Source organism: Balearica regulorum, chromosome 3 (genome assembly GCF_011004875.1).
Source record: "Balearica regulorum gibbericeps isolate bBalReg1 chromosome 3, bBalReg1.pri, whole genome shotgun sequence".
NCBI lineage: Eukaryota > Metazoa > Chordata > Aves > Gruiformes > Gruidae > Balearica > Balearica regulorum.
In genome coordinates, this window is record NC_046186.1 from 1,871,222 (window position 1) to 1,888,452 (window position 17,231).

General features: G+C 62.6%; 1 protein-coding gene across 2 annotated transcripts; it reads left to right on the top strand.

Moving 5' to 3' along the window:
* The first annotated feature begins 1,141 nt into the window (after positions 1–1,141).
* ADCY3 (adenylate cyclase 3) lies at positions 1,142–16,550 on the top strand. Of its 2 annotated transcripts, none has more exons than XM_075750308.1 (20): positions 1,142–1,950; positions 5,980–6,129; positions 10,194–10,324; positions 10,662–10,773; positions 11,212–11,339; positions 11,537–11,695; positions 11,778–11,940; positions 12,024–12,182; positions 12,303–12,445; positions 12,534–12,695; positions 12,787–12,874; positions 12,980–13,096; positions 13,339–13,598; positions 13,685–13,766; positions 14,217–14,375; positions 14,654–14,800; positions 14,931–15,044; positions 15,118–15,244; positions 15,440–15,564; positions 15,776–16,550. In XM_075750308.1, the coding sequence occupies exons 1-20, from the start codon at positions 1,276–1,278 to the stop codon at positions 15,956–15,958; spliced, it is 3,384 nt and encodes a 1,127-aa protein (XP_075606423.1). In that variant the 5' UTR covers positions 1,142–1,275; the 3' UTR covers positions 15,959–16,550. The 2 variants fall into 2 exon arrangements, with proteins under 2 accessions (XP_075606423.1, XP_075606424.1); XM_075750309.1 differs by having other exon boundaries at positions 12,024–12,143; positions 15,776–16,103.
* Positions 16,551–17,231: the final 681 nt, after the last annotated feature.

Consider the following 17,231-nt stretch of genomic DNA (forward strand, 5'->3'; position numbering starts at 1 on the left):
GGGCAGATTGGGGGGTGATTTGGACAGCCTAGATGAGTGGGGACGTGCAGTGGGGGCACCTGGGGTTTCTCTGCTTCCCCTCGGGCTGCTGTAAGGTGGCTGGGACCCCGGGGAGGGCCACGGGGCGATGGAGCCGGGCAAAGGACAGTCCAGCAGGTTCTGGGTGTAGGGGCTGTATGGCCCACCACCCCGCTCGTCCCGCGGGGCTGGGGGTCCCTGGCACCCAGCGAGGCCACAGGGACCCGGTTCGAGACGCGCGGTCCCCGTGGGGTGCAGCCCCGGGTGCTGCGGGGTCTGCGAGCTGCCGGGGTGGGGAGGAGGAGGAGGAGGAGGATGGAGTGGGGCGCAAAAGGCAGCCCCGGGGCCGAGGGAGAGCCACGAGTGGACACAAACCCACCCGGGAACCCGCCGTTTCCCCACAATCCGCATCCCCGGCGGCAACGGAACCGGCACCGAGAGGGTTACGGAAGGCGGAGACGCACCGGGGACGCACCGGTACCGGCACAGCCGGCGGTGGGTGCCCGCCCCCGGCCCCGGGGAAGTCCTGCCCGCTCCCCCTTCGCTCCCCTCCCGCCCAGCCGCTCTCATGCCCCCGCGGCCGGAGCCTCCGCCGTCTCGGCCCCGGCCCCGCGGAGACGGAGGGGGCGGCGGGGCAGGGCGGCCCCGGGCGTAGGGAGCGGCGGGGGCCGCCGGAGGATGCTGCCGGCGACCGGGCGAGGCGAAACGCATCGCTCCCACCGGCGGCGGGGCCCCACCTGCGGTCCCCGGGCTGCGGCAAGCGGTGGGTGTTCCGGAGCGGGGTTGTCCCCGCAACCCCCGACCCTTTTCCATCCATCTCCTTGGAACGAAGCGTCTCGGAAAAAGGGAGGCAAAACCGGGGAGGAGCGGCGGGGATCGCCCCCCAAAGCGGCTGCCCTCGAAGGAGGGGCAGGGAGGCATCGCGACATCTTTCTGCTCCGCGTCGCTTCGGTTGCAACCTGGCAGTGCGCAAGGGCTGGGGAGAGAAGAGCTGGCAGGGAGCTGGGGAAGCAGGCTGGCTCCGCTCCCGGCCTCCCCACGCCACGCCGGCGGGTATTTATAATTATCCCCCTTCCCCTCCTTCGGCCGCTCCTCGGAACGCAGAGGGATTCGGGGTTACGGCTGCAGGAGAGGGGGAAAGGCCTCGCGGCTCGGCAGCCAACAAGACGGGGGATGCTGCGGGCGATGCCCCGGTGAGCGTCGGGGCGCGGGGGACAGCGGCGTTTCTGCGGGGCCGGAGAGGGGGAAGACGCCGCGATGCCCAGGAACAGGGCTTTTTCGGAGCCCGAGTGCTCGGCCGAGTACTCCGCCGACTACTCGGTGAGCCTGCCGTCGGACCCTGAGCATGGCGTGGGTCGGACCCACGAGGTGACGGTGCGCAGCTCGGGACCCTGCCTCTGCCTACCCCGCTTCATGCGCCTCACCTTCACTCCCGAGTCCCTGGAGAACCTCTACCAGACCTATTTCCGCCGCCAACGCCACGAGACCCTCCTGGTTCTGGTGGTCTTCGCCGCCCTCTTCGACTGCTACGTCCTCGTCATGTGCGCCGTGGTCTACGCCGCCGACAAGCTGGCCCCGGCGCTGGCGGCGGCGGCCGGGCTGGTCGCCCACGTGCTGCTCTTCGTCCTCTGCAAGTACAAGCTGCTCCCCGAGCGCCTGGCCCGCAGGTTCCTGCCCCACGTCCTCTGGGTCCTCATCTTGGCCCAGATCTTCTGCTACCTGGGTCTCAACTTCTCCCGCTCGCCCGAAGCCAGCGACACGGTGGGCTGGCAGGCTTTCTTCGTCTTCTCCTTCTTCATCACGCTGCCGCTGCGCTTGGCGCCCATCGTGCTCATCACCGCCGTCTCCTGCGGCATCCACACGCTGGTGCTCGGTGTCACCGTCGCCCAGCAGCGGCAGGACGCCCTGGACGAGGGCGCGCTGCTGAGACAGGTACGGGGCTGGTAAGGGGATGTGGGGTCCCCCGGGGCGGCGGGGGGGGGTGACGGGTACATCAGCACCGTTTGGTGTTTCCATGAGTAACTGTGGGGGTCCGTCCCCATCCCTATGCCCGGACCCTAAAGCCGGGTTTGATCCGGACCCTGCGAGTTGACGGCAGTGTTTTTGGGGAGCAGGGGGCTCCCCAAAACATATCTGGGATTCAATAAGCATCGGGAGTGGGGTGCTGGGGAGCGCAGGAGCACCCACCTGTGCTGGGGCACGTGGTCACAGACCCGGCCCTGCAAGCACGGAGCCATCCCTGGGATCACCCGGGGTGCGCGGACACTTGGGCTGCTGGGGAAACTGAGGCACGCCGGACTGCAGACTGCCCTGTCCACCCTGCCCAGCGGCCTTGCTTGTGCCAATTTCCCTTTGAATTGCAAAAATGGCCAAAAATGGCCATTTTTAGGAGAAACGTGGCAGGAGCCCAGCTTCCGGGCTCTCAAACAGCCGCCGGAGCTTTCCCAGGACGAAGGAGCCAGGCGGCCGCTTGGCCCCAGCTTGGTCCCTGGGCGATGCCCATCACCCAGCGTCAGGCCTGGGACAGAGCCCAGGGACACTTTGGGGTGATTTTCTGCCCCAGCAAAGCTGGAGAAACAGTGTCCCCGAGCCCGAACGTGGCCCTGAGGATGGGCCACCCATTCACACACGTAGCAAAGGGGGGGACGTGGGGGTCAGGTGCGGGGAGAGCAGTCCCTGGCCCATCGGGTTCCTAATATTTCCTGGGAAATACCCGCCTGGAGCAGCCAGAGACTGTTTTAATTCCCTAAATCAGTGGGTTTCATGGCGTGGCCGAGTCCCTTTCCTCCCACCGATGTCCCCACCGGCTGGTCACGTGCCCATCGACCTGGGGAGGGGGTGGGGGGGGGGAAAAAACCCAACCCAGAGCTGAGAAGTTGTGTGCCAGCAGCTGCTGACGGCAGCGGGGAAAATCCCACTGGAAGCATCCGCTCTGCCCCATTACGGTGTGAGCTCCGTGGGAGGATGCTACGGGAATTTGGGATGCTCCAGGTCAGGTCCTGGGAGACCTCCAGCTCCTCCCAGCCTAAACAGGAAGAGAGAGGGGGGATTATTTATTTGCGTTTTGGGAGATTTTGGGAGTGTTGAGCCCATGGTCACACCAGGAGTTTGGAAAATGGAGCCTGTTTTCCCAAAACCCCTGAAGATCCTTGTTTTTTTCTCCCTGCCCCTGGGGTGTGTGGTTTGGGGCTGCCCCCCCCCAGCACGGGACATCCCCTGGTGTCACACAGGGTTTTGCAAAAAAAAAAAAAAAAAAAAAAAAAAAAAAAAAGCACGTTTTTGGGCACCGTTTCCGAAGCGTGCCAGGCTGGGTGCTGGGGTGGCAGCATGGGGTGCCCTCCCAGCCAGAAGCACTGCACCGCCGGGGAGAAACCCCGGTGCAACAGCATCCTTCCCAGGTTTTGCTCCTTCTCTGGGATGCAAACGCTGCACGTGGCCGATCCGAAGCCAAGGAAACCTCTCGCTGCCACCACCCCGGGATGCGGGAGGCGAGGGGCCATGCGGGCATCCACCCCGGCCGGCAGCAGGCATGCGCCGCCGCCGCTGCCGCGTTAATCATTGCCGTGGCACGGAGAGTCCGGGGCCGGTAAAACCTTGGCAACGCGGCATGCCTCAGCCTCTGCCTGCTGCAAAAGGAGGAACATTATGTCCAGAAATAAACATCATATGCTTTATTATTATAGCCGGCGGTGCGGCTCCCGGAGGGCGTTGCTATTAATAGGATGAACCGGAGGACGTCGCTTGAGCCGGGGTGGGGGGGGGGTTCACAAGAGATGCCGGCAGCTTCTGCCCCGCTGCCGGCCGTCGACGAGGAGCCCGAAGGCTGAATCGTGGCAGGAGGTCGGGGTTCGGCGGAGTTTGAGGCCGTAGCCGCCACGGTCACGCGCAAACCGGCTGCGAACCATCCTCGGGCTCGGCCGATGACGTGTTCCCAGTTCGGATGGCCTCGGCGCAGCCCACCAGGACCTTTCCTACAGGACGCGGACGGGGCTGGCTCGTTCTGCCAGCCGTGCACGCTCCTGCACGTCTCTCGCTCTCGCTGCCCCCAAATTACTGAGTGCAAATAATAGCCGGTGGTCATGCCGGGAGCGGGGTCTCCTCCGCGTCAGGGCTTTCCCGGCGGTGTTTGGGGTGCCAGGAGGTGTTTTGCCACTCAAGGCACGTGGGCACGCGCTGGGGGAGGTTTTTGGGGCTGAGCATCCCCTGCACGGCTGCAGGACGGAGCCAGGAGATGCTCGGTACGGGATGCGGCTGTGCCATGCGATGCCAGGCGAGCAGGTTTCTGGGGGTCCCGGTGTGCCGAGCTGTGCCGAGCTGCCCCGTGCCCATCCAGCCCGGGTGGAGCGCTCCGTTGTCATGACAACCTGAGAGGCCGGTTAAAAATAGCAAGTGACTGCTTGTTTTGGGGGTTTCTCCTCCGGGCCCACCTCCAGACGGCTCCTCACTCACCGTCTGCCGTGCTGCGGGCGCAGGGGCTTCCCGGGGATCCCCCAGCTGCGGCGCTGGGCCTGGGGCAGGATCCGGCCCTGAGGCATCAACTGGGGGTCTCAGGCGCTCTCCTCTGCTCCTCATGCTCTTTCTTCCCCCCAAAAACCAAAAGTTTCCTTGCTGCAAATCATTCTGTCAGCCCTGGGATGGTGCCACACCAGCACCCAAACCCCCGGCGCCAAGGCCCCGTATATTTGTTGCTGCACGTGGCCTGTTTGATCCGTGCCTCAGTTTCCCCCTGCGTGGAAGCGGTTGGCAGCTCCTCCCTGCCTCCATGTGATATAAGGCTGCTCGGGGCCCGATGCTGTCGGGTGGTAAAACCCTCGAGGACGGGGACACCAGGGGTGGCTTTGGGGCCAGGGGCACATTAGGGCTTTTCTGCGACCGAGCTGGGCTGTGGGGTACGGGGACCAGGGACGGGACAAGGGCGGTACCGGGGGGTTGGGGACCAGGAGAAGGATGCTGAGCATGGCGGCACTTCCCCAGTGCAGAAGAACCCGGCGATGGCTCCGTGCTCTTCCCGCTGCCGCCTCCACACCGACTGGGACACAGCCCATGGCCCGTGTGGTGAGAGGACGTCACCGTGTCCCCATCGCCCCTTCGGCATAGCTGGAGCCTGTTATCACATCCTCCTCGTCACTCTTCCCCTTTCTAGACTAAACAAACCAAATTCTTTCAACTTTCCCTCATCAGTCAGATTTTGCATGAAGGGCTCTTTGCTCCTATCTGCAAACCTGCTCCGTCCCCTCCCGGGCTGTGGGGACACGGTGTCCAGCCCGGGGATGGGACAGGTCCAGCCTTCGGGACGAGGCAGCGAGCCTCCTTGCCGCGCTGCCTTGAAATCTCAGAGAACACGGGTGGCTCGTCACGGCCAGCGATGCCCAGGGACATCCACCCATCTCGCACCCTTCACGTTGGCCGTTGAGAGGGATGTAGAGGGGCAGGAGCAAATACGTGATTTTAGGGTTTGGCTGTGTTTTTATTAACTTTTTTTCTGCAGAAAGGGATGCGATTCCCGTGGCAGGGTGAGAGGAGCCGATGGCACGTGAGCCGCTGAGAACTGCTTGCCTTCAGCAGCGCCTCCCCCCGGGGCTGCGCCCAGCCCCTGCTGCCTTTTTCCAAAACAGCTCTGCAAGTTTTAACGAAGCAGAGTCAGCCCAGGGGCCCACGGGGTCTCCTGGGATGCTCAGGGCGTGATCCCCGGCTGGACCCCCCTCCTGCAGAACCACCGTGATGGTCCCCCGGTCCCCAGTGAGTCCCCCCAGCATTTAACGGTGGCCGTGGTTTGGTGATTTATCCCCAGGAGGTATTTTATGTCCTCCTCCAGCATTTGAATTTTTTTTTTCCTGCTGTCACGGATCAAGCTCTGCTGCCCAAACAGGGACTTGGGGTGACACCGATGCCATCCCCGGGGCACGCACGGGCTTCCCTGGGGCTCCGTTCATCCCCGTCTCCTTTTCTCTGTCCCCAAAGATCCTGTCCAACGTTGCCATCTACCTTTGCGCCATCACGGTGGGCACCATGTCCTACTACATGGCCGACCGCAAGCACCGCAAAGCCTTCCTCGAAGCGCGACAGTCCCTCGAGGTCAAGCTCAACCTGGAGGAGCAGAGCCAGCAGCAGGTAGGAGCCACAGCTGGGCGAGGGGACGGCGTGGGGACAGGGCAGGGGACGGCGATGGACACCGACGTGGCTTTGGGACACGGATAAGGCGCCCACAGCCTGCACCCTGCACGGTGCAGAGGGACGGTGGCGGGCGGCGATGGGGACAGGAGGACCCAAGGTGGGAGATGCATTTGCCTCTTTGCACCCTCTGCCCAGTTTGGGGACTCTGTGTGCCCGTCCCCTTCCAGGGCCTCCCAGCTCCTGCTACGGCTGCCACCAAGCTGTCCCCATCCCCGAGCACAGTGACGCAGCAGCTCCCTGGGCACGGCCACGTGGCAGGTCCCCATCCCCGTGCACAGTCACATTGCAGGTCCCCAGGCGCAGCCACCAGGCGCGTCCCCAGCCCCGTGCACACCCGTGTGCCAAGTCCCCAGACACAGCTGCGCACCGTGTCCCTGGCCCCGTGCATGGCCATGTGGCTGGTGCCTGTCCCCGTGCACAGCCGTGTGACAGATTCGCTCTCAGCTGTGGCCATGCAGCAGGTCCCCATCCCCAGGCATGGCCACGCAGCAGGTCCCTGTCCCTGAGCACAGCCATGCAGCACGTCCCCGTCTGCAGACACGGCCACGCAGCAGGTTCTTGTCCCCAGGCGTGGCCAGGCAGCATGTCCCTGTCCCCAGACACAACCACACGGCAGGTCCCCATCCCCAAGCACAGCCACCCAGCAGGTCCCCATCCCCAGGCACAGCCACCCAGCAGGTCCCCATCCCCAGGCACAACCACATGGCAGGTCCCCATCCCCAGGCACAGCCAACCAGCAGGTTCCCGTCCCTGTGCATGGCCACCCAGCAGGTTCCTGTCCCCGTGCACAGCCACACAGCAGGTCCCCATCCCCAGGCATGGCCACCCAGCATGTCCCTGTCCCCGGGCACAACCACACGGCAGGTCCCCATCCCCAGGCACGGCCACGCAGCACATCCCCGTTCCCAGGCAGGGCCATGCAGCAGGTCCCCATCCGCAGACATGGCCATGCAGCATGTCCCCGTCCCCAGGCACGGCCACAGAGCAGGTCCCCATCAGCCCCCTGGCCATCTCATGGGCTGCTCCTGCAGCAGACCATGACAGGGAAGGGAAAGCTCGGCAGCAAGCAAGCGCAGCCAGCTGCTCTCCTCATCCCGTGAGCAAACCCCACGCCTGCGGCCGTGCCAGCACCGTGCCGCGGTGGACCGGCCAGAGGAGCGGTCAGAGGGGAACCGGGCGTCGTGGTGGCCACCAGCCGTTGCAAAGCCTTGTTGTGTCCAGCCGCCGTCCAGCCGTGAGCTGGGCTAATTTTAGCATCTTATCTGGGGCCTCTCTCCCTGTCTCCCATCTCTTATCTGGTTGATCCGCTGCCAGCAATTTGCTCCCAATGGCAACAAGAGACACGTGCCGGGGCCGGGCCAGCGCCACCAGTGTCGTCTTTGCTGCGAAACCTGGGTGGATGCTCTGATGTCTAATAAGGGGTTAGGTCCAGGGAGGGCTTTGGGTGATGGGGGCAAATCCTGAGGCTGGGGGATGCTGCGAGTAAGAGCGCCTTCGAAGCCCCAGCGCCTGGGTTCGGAGGGATAGAGGAAGGGACACGGGGATTAAGTCACATGAGGTCTGTTTTCTTAGGGAATTGAGCTAAAAATAGCCTGTGATCTTGCAGGAAAGGCTGCTAGCGTGAGGGTGAGTGGCTTGGGGCAGGGGGGGCCACGGGGCAGGGAGCGATGCTGGTGGCTGGATCCATCCCTCCTCCCTCCAGACCATCAGTGGTGGCTGAACCGGCAGCCGACGGGGACACGGTGCCGTTCCTCCAGCAACAGCCCTGCCACGGCTGCGCATAGAACACCCCCCCCCCCCCAGTCCCATGGGAAAACCCACTTCATTAACCGAGTTACTTACGTTTGGTGCAAATCCCCACGGCAGCCAGGCAGATCTATCCCTTCCCCAGCTCCGGGGCTGCAGGGACAGCGGGGACAGCAATGGGCATGACGTCCCTAGGTGGGCTTGGTCCTCCTGGGGAACCTCGGGCCAGTCCTATGCATGGATGTGGGGTACCCACCACACTTTTAAATGGATAAATCCTCCCTGGTGTGGTTTAACCCAGGTCCCTACACCTGTCCCTGGAGCAGGACACCCTGGAGCATCTCGCAGGGACCTTGGGGGACATGGGTGCAGACCCTGAGGTCGCTCCCAGCACCGTCCCAGCTTTATCTGGGCTGATAAAACCTTGGCCAAGCCAACGCAGTTTCATTCTCAAGCTCCCAGTGAGGGGCTGGGCTCTGTGTCGTGCCTGCAGAAGGGATTTGGGGTGCGGCAGGCAAATTTTTATAGCTCATCAGCCGGTGTCCAAATAAGTGTGTGGGACTGTCCCTCCTTCCCACGGCTCTGGGGACAGGGAGGCCGGTGGCTGTGGGGCCACAAAACCGCCGTCCTCCCCTGGCTGGGATTTATTCCTGCTCGCAAAAATCTTGATGAGAACTGGTAAAATAAAGAGGAAAATGGTAAAAGTAGTGGCTGGCATCCCTAGAAGAGCATCGCCGAGGGGGAACCTGCCACCCATGGGTGCATCCCCTCCACCTGTGGGTGCGGGCATGGAGTTGGGGTGACGATTCCCTGGGGTGCCCAGGTACACCCTGTGCTGAGCTTACTCTCCCTGCCCAGAGGAAAAGCTCCTGTTTCACCCATGGCCCAATCCACCCGCTCCTTCCCCACGCATGGCTGAGGCGTTGGACTACAGGCCTGGCTGGGCCCGGGATGGCCGGCTGCAGCAGCGCGGGCCCGGGAGCTTGGGAGTGTGTTTAGGCCCTGTGTTTACACACAACCCCAGATTGGTCGGGGTTGGAAGGGACCTCTGGAGATCATCTAGTCCAACCCCCTGCTAGAGCAGGATCACCCACAGCAGGTCACACAGGATCGTGTCCAGGAGGGTTTTGAATCTCTCCAGAGAAGGAGACTCCACAACCTCTCTGGGCAGCCTGTCCCAGGGCTCGGTCACCCGCAGAGGGAAGAAGTTTTTCCTCACGTTCAGGTGGAACTTCCCGTGTTCCAGTTTGTGCCCGTTGCCCCTTGTCCTGTCACTGGGCACCACTGAGAAGAGTCTGGCCCTGTCCTCTTGACCCCCACCCTTTAGATATTGGTAAGTGTGGATCAGATCCCCTCTCAGCCTTCTCTTCTCCAGGCTAACCAGCCCCAGCTCTCTCAACCTTTCCTCATACCAGAGATGCTCCAGGCCCCTCCTCATCCTCGCAGCCCTCCGCTGGACTCTCCCCAGTAGTTCCCAGTCTGTCTGGAACTGGGCAGCCCAGCACTGGACACACAACTCCAGATGTGGCCTCACCAGGGCAGAGCAGAGCAGAGGGGGAGGAGAACCTCCCTCGACCTGCTGGCCACGCTCTTCTCCGTGCACCCCAGGACACCGTTGGCCGCCTTGGCCATGAGGGCACACTGCTGGTCATGGAGAGCTTGTTGTCCACCGGGACGTCCAGGCCCTTCTCCGCAGCGCTGCTTCCCAGCAGGTCACCCCCACCCTGTCCTGGTGCTGGGGTTATTCCTCCCTGGGTGCAGGACCCTCCACTTGCCCTCGTTGGATTCCATTGGGTTCCTCTCCGCCCAACTCTCCAGCCTGTCCAGGTCTGGCTGAATGGCAGCGCAGCCTCCTGCTCTGTCGGCCTCTCCTCCCAGTTTGGGATCGCCAGCAAACGTGCTGAGGGCACACTCTGTCCCCTGTCCAGGTCGGTGATGAAGATGTTGAACAAGACCGGACCCAGCACTGACCCCTGGGGCACACCACTCGCTGCAGGCCTCCAATAGACTCTGCGCCGCTTAGTTGCACCGTGTGTTTGCACCATGCATTTGCACCGTGCATTTAGCCTGTGTGTTCGCACCATGCGTTTCATCATGCATTCGCGCTGTGCGATTGCACCAGCACCATGCGTTTAAACTGTGCATTTGCATCACGCGTTTGCATTTAGACTTTGCATTTGCACCATGCATTGCTGTGCTCGGCGTAGGCTTGGCTTCGAGTCATGGCAAACTCTCTTCCCTGCCCCGTCCCCCAGGAGCGGCTGATGCTCTCCATCCTGCCCAAGCACGTGGCCGATGAGATGCTGAAGGACATGAAGAAGGACCCAAGCCAGAAGGAGATGCAGCAGTTCAACACCATGTACATGTACCGCCACGAGAACGTCAGGTAGGACCATCCCTTCACCCTGTGGGGGGAAAAAAAACATCCAATTTTTTTTTTTTTTGCAGAAATGTGTATTTTGCAGTGCTGGCTAGAAAAGGGGGAGGGATTGGGGTGGTTGGCAGCTAAAGCGAGGGGTGGCAGGGGATGGCCGCCCACCAGACCGTGGCTTGGGGCCCCTTTTTGCTCCAGCCATGGTTTGCAGAGCATCATTTTTAGCTATATGTCCCAAAATAGCCTTTCCTCTGGCAGGAAAGAGGAAAGCAGGGAAGGGGGGGGGGGTCTGGGGGGCAGAGGGGGGGGACACGCGGGGGGCTGAGCTGCTCGTCGTTGCTCCCCGCAGCATCCTCTTCGCAGACATCGTGGGCTTCACCCAGCTCTCCTCCTCCTGCAGCGCCCAAGAGCTGGTGAAGCTCCTCAACGAGCTCTTCGCCCGCTTCGACAAGCTGGCAGCTGTGAGTGCCCCCCCGACACACACCCCCCCCGCTAGCATGTAATGAGCGGGGCAGGTCTCAGCCACCCCCCCACACACACACACCCCCTGCACCCTCACCCTGGCCCCAGCCCAAAGCTGCGTCCCAGGACGGGGATGAGGAGGTTAAAATATTATTGCTCTGGGCTGCGGGAGACGCCCTGCCCTGCGTCGCAAAAATAGAGCTGGGAAGGGGGGGAGGAGGAGGGTCACCCCCCCCCCCCGCCCCCAGACAGGGTACAGCCAGGCTCCCAGCCGAGCCCTCGGGGGAGGCAGGGTGGAAATGGAAAATCCGATGATTTGTGTCCCTGCCAGGCGCAGGAAAGCTCTGCGTGGGTCAAGGTCAGCCAGGGGAGGGATGGAGGGGGCTGTGGCGGGGTGGGGTGTCCCACGGCTGACACCGTGTGCCTCACCCCTCCAGAAATACCACCAGCTGCGCATCAAGATCCTGGGCGACTGCTACTACTGCATCTGCGGGCTGCCCGAGTACCGGGAGGACCACGCGGTCTGCTCCATCATGATGGGGCTGGCCATGGTGGAGGCCATTTCGTAAGGGCTTTCTCCTCGGGGAGGGGGTGGGCAGGGGGGGTCCCGGTGGGTTGGAGTGCACCCTGGGGGGCTTTGGGGGTCTGGCTTCTGCAAAATGAATTAAAAGATGGAGGGGTGATAGTTAGTGATGGGGTGGGCTGTGGGGCTGGGTTGGGAGGGGGGTCACCCCTGTATCATCCTTGTCTCCCCCCCCCCAGCTACGTGCGGGAGAAGACCAAAACGGCGGTGGACATGCGGGTGGGGGTGCACAGTGGGACGGTGCTGGGGGGCGTGCTGGGCCAGAAGCGCTGGCAGTACGACGTATGGTCCACCGACGTCACTGTGGCCAACAAGATGGAGGCAGGCGGCATCCCTGGGTGAGCATCTCCAGGGGGGTGGTGAGGGACGGTGATGGGGTGCCCTGCACCCAAGAGTGACACTGGCACCCGGTGCCGGCAGGCGGGTGCACATCTCGCAGAACACCATGGATTGCCTGAAGGGCGAGTTTGAGGTGGAGCCAGGGGAAGGTGGCTCCCGCTGCGAGTACCTGAAGGAGAAGGGCATCGTCACCTATCTCGTCGTGGTCCCCAAGCAGCCTCTGCGCAATGGCATCAATGGGGTGGTGAGTGGTGGCGGCGGCGCCGCCGCAGTGAGCCGGGGTGGTGGGGACACCCCCACTGTGACTCACCACCTTCCGTCTTGCAGAAGCTGTCATTGACCTCATCCCATGGTGGGTCCCCACCGTTGGTCAACACCAAGGAGCGCAACGGCAGCCTCAGCCTGGCCTGCGCCAGCCCCGAGGAGCCTGAGGAACCTGAAGCCAGGGTGAGGGGCACCCTGGAGACTGGGGAAGAGGATGGAGAGGTACAGTCCATGAAAAGCATCTCACCTGCATTTGGGGGCTGCTGATAGCCACACCGGGGTGGTTGAACATCCCGCCGGTGCCGGTGTGGTCTTGCTGATGCCTCGGCTGTGTCGGCGCAGGCGGTGAACCCCTCCTTCCCCAACCCTCGGCGACGGCTGCGGCTGCGGGACCTGGCCGAGCGGGTGATCGACGCCTCGCAGAATGAGCAGGAGCTCAACAAGCTGCTCAACGAAGCTTTGCTGGAGCGCGAGTCCGTCCAGGCGTGAGTCACCCCGCCCGGCAGCGTGTCCTGGCATGACTCGGCAGGTCCCTGGTGGTGCCGGACAACTGACGGGCAGTGTCACCGGCAGGCTGAAGGGGAAGAGCACCTTCCGGCTCTCCATGCGCTTCATTGACCCTGAAATGGAGACGCGCTACTCAGTGGAGAAGGAGAAGCAGAGTGGGGCTGCCTTCAGCTGCTCCTGCGTTGTCCTCTTCTTCACTGCCTTGGTGGAGGTCTTCATTGACCCCTGGTATGGCAGGGAGGTGGTGGGGATGGGTGGCCCCAAGCCACGCTTGGCTTCACCGGGCTTCAAACCCATCCCCTCTTGGCCTTTTTGGCAGGTTGGTGGCCAACTATGTGACCTTCGTGGTGGGGGAGATCCTGCTGCTCATCCTCACCCTCTGCTCATTGGCTGCGATCTTCCCCCGGGTGAGAGCAAGATGGGCTCACTACCCGTGGTGATGGCACACTGCGATGTCCTATCACCATGTCCTGCCTGGGTGAACCCCCCCACACACCTTCATCTCCCCACAGGTCTTCCCCAAAAAACTCGTGGCCTTCTCCACCTGGATCGATAGGACCCGTTGGGCACGTAACACCTGGGCCATGGCCGCCATCATCATTGTCACTATGGCCGACATCGTGGACATGGTGAGCCACTGGTCTGGTTGCCAGCAGAGCTGAGCCTGCTCCAGCCTTCATCCCGGGAGCCCATAATTGTGCACAGTCGATCATTAAAGAAATTAGCAGGGCTGCACCGCGGAGAGGGGGATTTTAGGTGGAGTGTCCTCCTGCTCTGTAGAGCACCCTGTCCCGTTGGGTGGCCATGCAGCTCGTGGAGAGGGGCACCCCATCCCCATGCCCCCTTCCTCACCCTGCCCTCATGCCCCCAGCTCAGCTGCTGGCAGGACCATGGCGGGATGGGCAATTGGACAGCAGGACCACCGCGGCCAGGCGGCTGCGGGGAGCAGCCCAAGTACTACAGCTACATCGCCCTGTTGGCCTTGGTGGCCACCATCATGCTGGTGCAGGTCAGCCACATGGTCAAGCTGACCCTCATGGTGCTGATCACTGGGGCTGCTGGTGCCGTCAACATCTATGCCTGGGAGCACATCTTTGACCAGTACGACCACCGACGCAGCCAGCAAAGCACGTAAGGGGTGGCGGGGGGGGTGGGCATGGGGTGGAGGACACGGCCGTGCCCACTACCCACCCACGCCCCGCTGCCTCTGCCCGCAGGTCCTCGCTGGTCCCCTCCAAGTACTCCATGACAGCAATGATCTTCGTCGTGATGCTCAGCTTCTACTACTTCTCTCGCCACGTGAGTGACCCACTCCCCCACCCCAAGCAGCTCCCCTCCCCTCTGCATCCTCACCCTCAGCCCCTGCCCTTATTTCTTGCAAGCTCCAAGGCAGCAGGATTTGTCCCCAGTTCTGAACAGCATCTCCAACTCTTCTCCAAGGAAGCCCAACCAAGGAAGGTCTTTCTCTCCAGGACCACATCAGTGCAGAGAACACCTCCGTCTCGCCCCCATGGTTAGGGGTGGGCAGCAACGTGGTGGCCCTAAGGCCCACGCCTGCCCCGCGAGGGCCCTGTTTGCACCTCGGAGTAGGTCTCATGTCCCCAGTTAGGGTTCACCTCATCCCAGAGCCTTCTTCCAGGCTGTCCCCAAGTCCAGACTGGCCCTACAGTGGCCAGGATGCTCTCAGCGCTGGAGGGGCCCTACTGGTGGGTGGGAACTGGGGGTGCAGCCCTGTGTCCCCACCCACAGGTGGAGAAGCTGGCCAGGACCCTCTTCCTCTGGAAGATTGATGTCCATGACCAGAAGGAGCGGGTCTACGAGATGCGGCGCTGGAATGAGGCCCTTGTCACCAACATGCTGCCCGAGCACGTGGCCCGGCACTTCCTGGGCTCCAAGAAGCGGGATGAGGTGAGGGGCACCCAGGAGGGGCTATTTGACCCCATTTTTTGGGGGGAGGAGTGGAGAGGGGTGGGATCCAGATCCAGAGGCTTTGCCATAGGCTCTGGCTGAGCATCTTTGGTTGGATGAAGATGATGTCTTGGCCGTGCAAGGTGAAGTTGCAGAGCAACCTCATTTTTTCACATGTGCCAAGGGAAGATGGCTTCACGGGAGACTTTGGGTTTGCTGGAGGTGCTGGTGTGATATGTGGGCACGTCCTCAGCTCACAGCCACCATCCCACCCCCAGGAGCTGTACAGCCAGTCCTACGATGAGATTGGCGTCATGTTCGCCTCCCTCCCCAACTTTGCCGACTTCTATACAGAGGAGAGCATCAACAATGGGGGCATTGAGTGCCTGCGGTTCCTCAACGAGATCATCTCTGACTTTGACGCGGTGAGTCAGGATGGAGTTGGCCACAGGGATGGCATGGGGCTTGGCCAGACCTTCTCTTCCTGCCCCATCTGGGAGCAGAAGGACCTGCCATGGCCCCAGAGTGCCTGAGGGTCTTGTCTCCACGGCTCAGCTCCTGGACGAACCCCAATTCCGGTGCATCACCAAAATCAAAACCATCGGCAGCACCTACATGGCCGCTTCTGGAGTGACCCCTGATGCCAACGCCAACGGCTACAGCACCAAGGTGGGGGGTCCCTGTGGTGGGGAGGACAGCAGGCAAGGGGGGGCGGCAGGCCTGACCCATGCTGCCCTTGCAGAAGGAGACCCTGTCGGATAAGGAGCGCTGGCAGCACTTGGCTGACCTGGCTGACTTTGCCTTGGCCATGAAGGTGACCCTGATGAACATCAACTACCAGTCCTTCAACAACTTCATGCTCCGCATAGGCAAGTCCAGGAGCGTTGGGCAGGGTCTGCCTCGGTGTTCCCCGTCCCTCCTTCCCCGCCAGCGGTGGGACACTGGGCAGCAGCTGTAGTTCAGCAGACCTCGTTGCCCCAACCCATCCCCTGGCACAGACTCTCCTGCGGACTGGGATGTCCCTTCCAGACATGGCGGTGACATCCACTCCCCATCTTGTGCAGGGATGAACAAAGGGGCCGTGCTGGCGGGTGTCATTGGTGCCCGCAAGCCGCACTACGATATCTGGGGCAACACGGTGAACGTGGCCAGCAGGATGGAGTCCACCGGTGTGATGGGGAACATCCAGGTGGGGTGACGAGTGGGGGACAATTAGCCAACCTGTGGGGGGCTGCAGCCCTCAAAACACCCCAGGCTTTGGGTCGGATGAGGGGTTGGGGCTGGCTGGGGGGCTCCTCCCAGTTGGGAACGGGGCAGGTGGGTAGACCTGTTGTCCAAGCGGCACACGGGGGGGGTCCCTGCTCCCTCCGGCCTCCCACCACATCCGTTTGTCCCCACAGGTGGTGGAAGAGACCCACCTCATCCTGAAGGAGTACGGCTTCCGCTTCGTGCGCCGGGGAGCCATCTACGTCAAGGGCAAAGGGGAGCTGCTCACCTTCTTCCTCAAGGGCCGGGAGAAGCAGGGCTCCTTCGTCAACGGCTCCTCCGTCACCCTGCCCCATCAGGTGGTGGACAGCTCGTGAGGGTCCGCCGCCCGCCTGCCCGCCACCACAGCCACCGCCTCCCAGCGCCCAGCAGGGCCCAGTGCCGGGGAACGTCCATCCCACCGCGGTCCGGATCCAAAACCGAACTCAAGAAACCAACTCCATCGCACGACCCTTCCCGAGCCCTCGCCGGAGGTTTCTGGGGGGCGGGATTTTTTTGCTCCGTCGTGCCTGCGGCTGAGCAGGAGGGAGATGCGAGGCCACCCCGGCGAGCTCCTCCGGCCGTTCACACTCACGCGCAAGCGCACACAAGCGCGCAGCCCCCGGCGGACACGTGGCCAGGGACACACGCTGCCTTTTCCGATATCAACCGCGCCGGGGGGCGGCGTGACGTTAAAGTAGCATCGCGGGCTCCGACCGCCGCGCGCTTGGCACGAGGAGATCCAAACTCAGGGCCGGATGGGAAGACACCACGTCTCTCCTGCGTGCCGGGAGCGGTAGCTACAAACCGGAAGCGTCCGGGGTTTGCCGTTAGCTCGTACCAAGTTCATCCTGGTCACAAACCACCGTAGTTAGGAGATTGAGGAGACGGAGAGCGCAGTGCCGCCTTCGACTCGGGGAAGAAGAAAAAGGAACCAATATTGTGTATTTCAGATATATAAATATATATAATATAAGAGTACAGATCGACATTTATATTTTTAACTGTGCCTGGTCCCTCCCTGCGGCAGGGCTCGCTGCCCCGTGCACGCTGCGGTCGGCTGCTGTCACTTCGCTGTCGCTTGATGGAGAGAGAGGAGCCGGGACTGGCCGAGGAGGGGACCGGGGTGTTAAACCCGACGGGGCCAGGGCCCGGGCGAGAGGGCGGAGGCGCCCACAGAGTGTAATTACACCACTAGTTTCTTGAATAGAAGCAGTTGAATTTCAAAGCTTGATTCTGCGCCTGCTTTGTTTTGGGGGGTGTGTGGAGAAGGCGAGAAGGGCTTTACAGCCCTTCTGGGGGGGCTGCTGGTTTTGGAGGGGTCCCCAAGGGGAGGCTGGTGCCAGGGCTGAGCACCTCACATCGGCAGCATTCGCTCCTCTCCCTCGTTGGGGCTCAGCTGGCTCTGGCAGCAGAGTACCCAAATGCTGGGAATGGTGATTATATACCATATACCAGTGATATAGGAGTTCAATCCCCAACCCAGACCGGGGTTAAGCCTGGCTTTGCTGCTGCTGCCTCAGTGACAAGCTGTGGCACTTGACCCTAGCAGCTTAAGCGTCCAGTTCCCACAGATTTCCCCCAAAAGCGTGGCCCAGACCTTCACCCCTC

What these genes read in the sequence shown, in the direction of transcription:
- ADCY3 (XM_075750308.1), top strand. Translation starts at nt 1,276, where the DNA reads ATGCCCAGGAACAGGGCTTTTTCGGAGCCCGAGTGCTCGGCCGAGTAC. An exon ending in TGGCTGCGATCTTCCCCCGG is followed by an intron (nt 12,875 to 12,979) that starts GTGAGAGCAAGA and finishes ATCTCCCCACAG; the next exon opens with GTCTTCCCCAAAAAACTCGT. An exon ending in CAACTTCATGCTCCGCATAG is followed by an intron (nt 15,245 to 15,439) that starts GCAAGTCCAGGA and finishes CATCTTGTGCAG; the next exon opens with GGATGAACAAAGGGGCCGTG.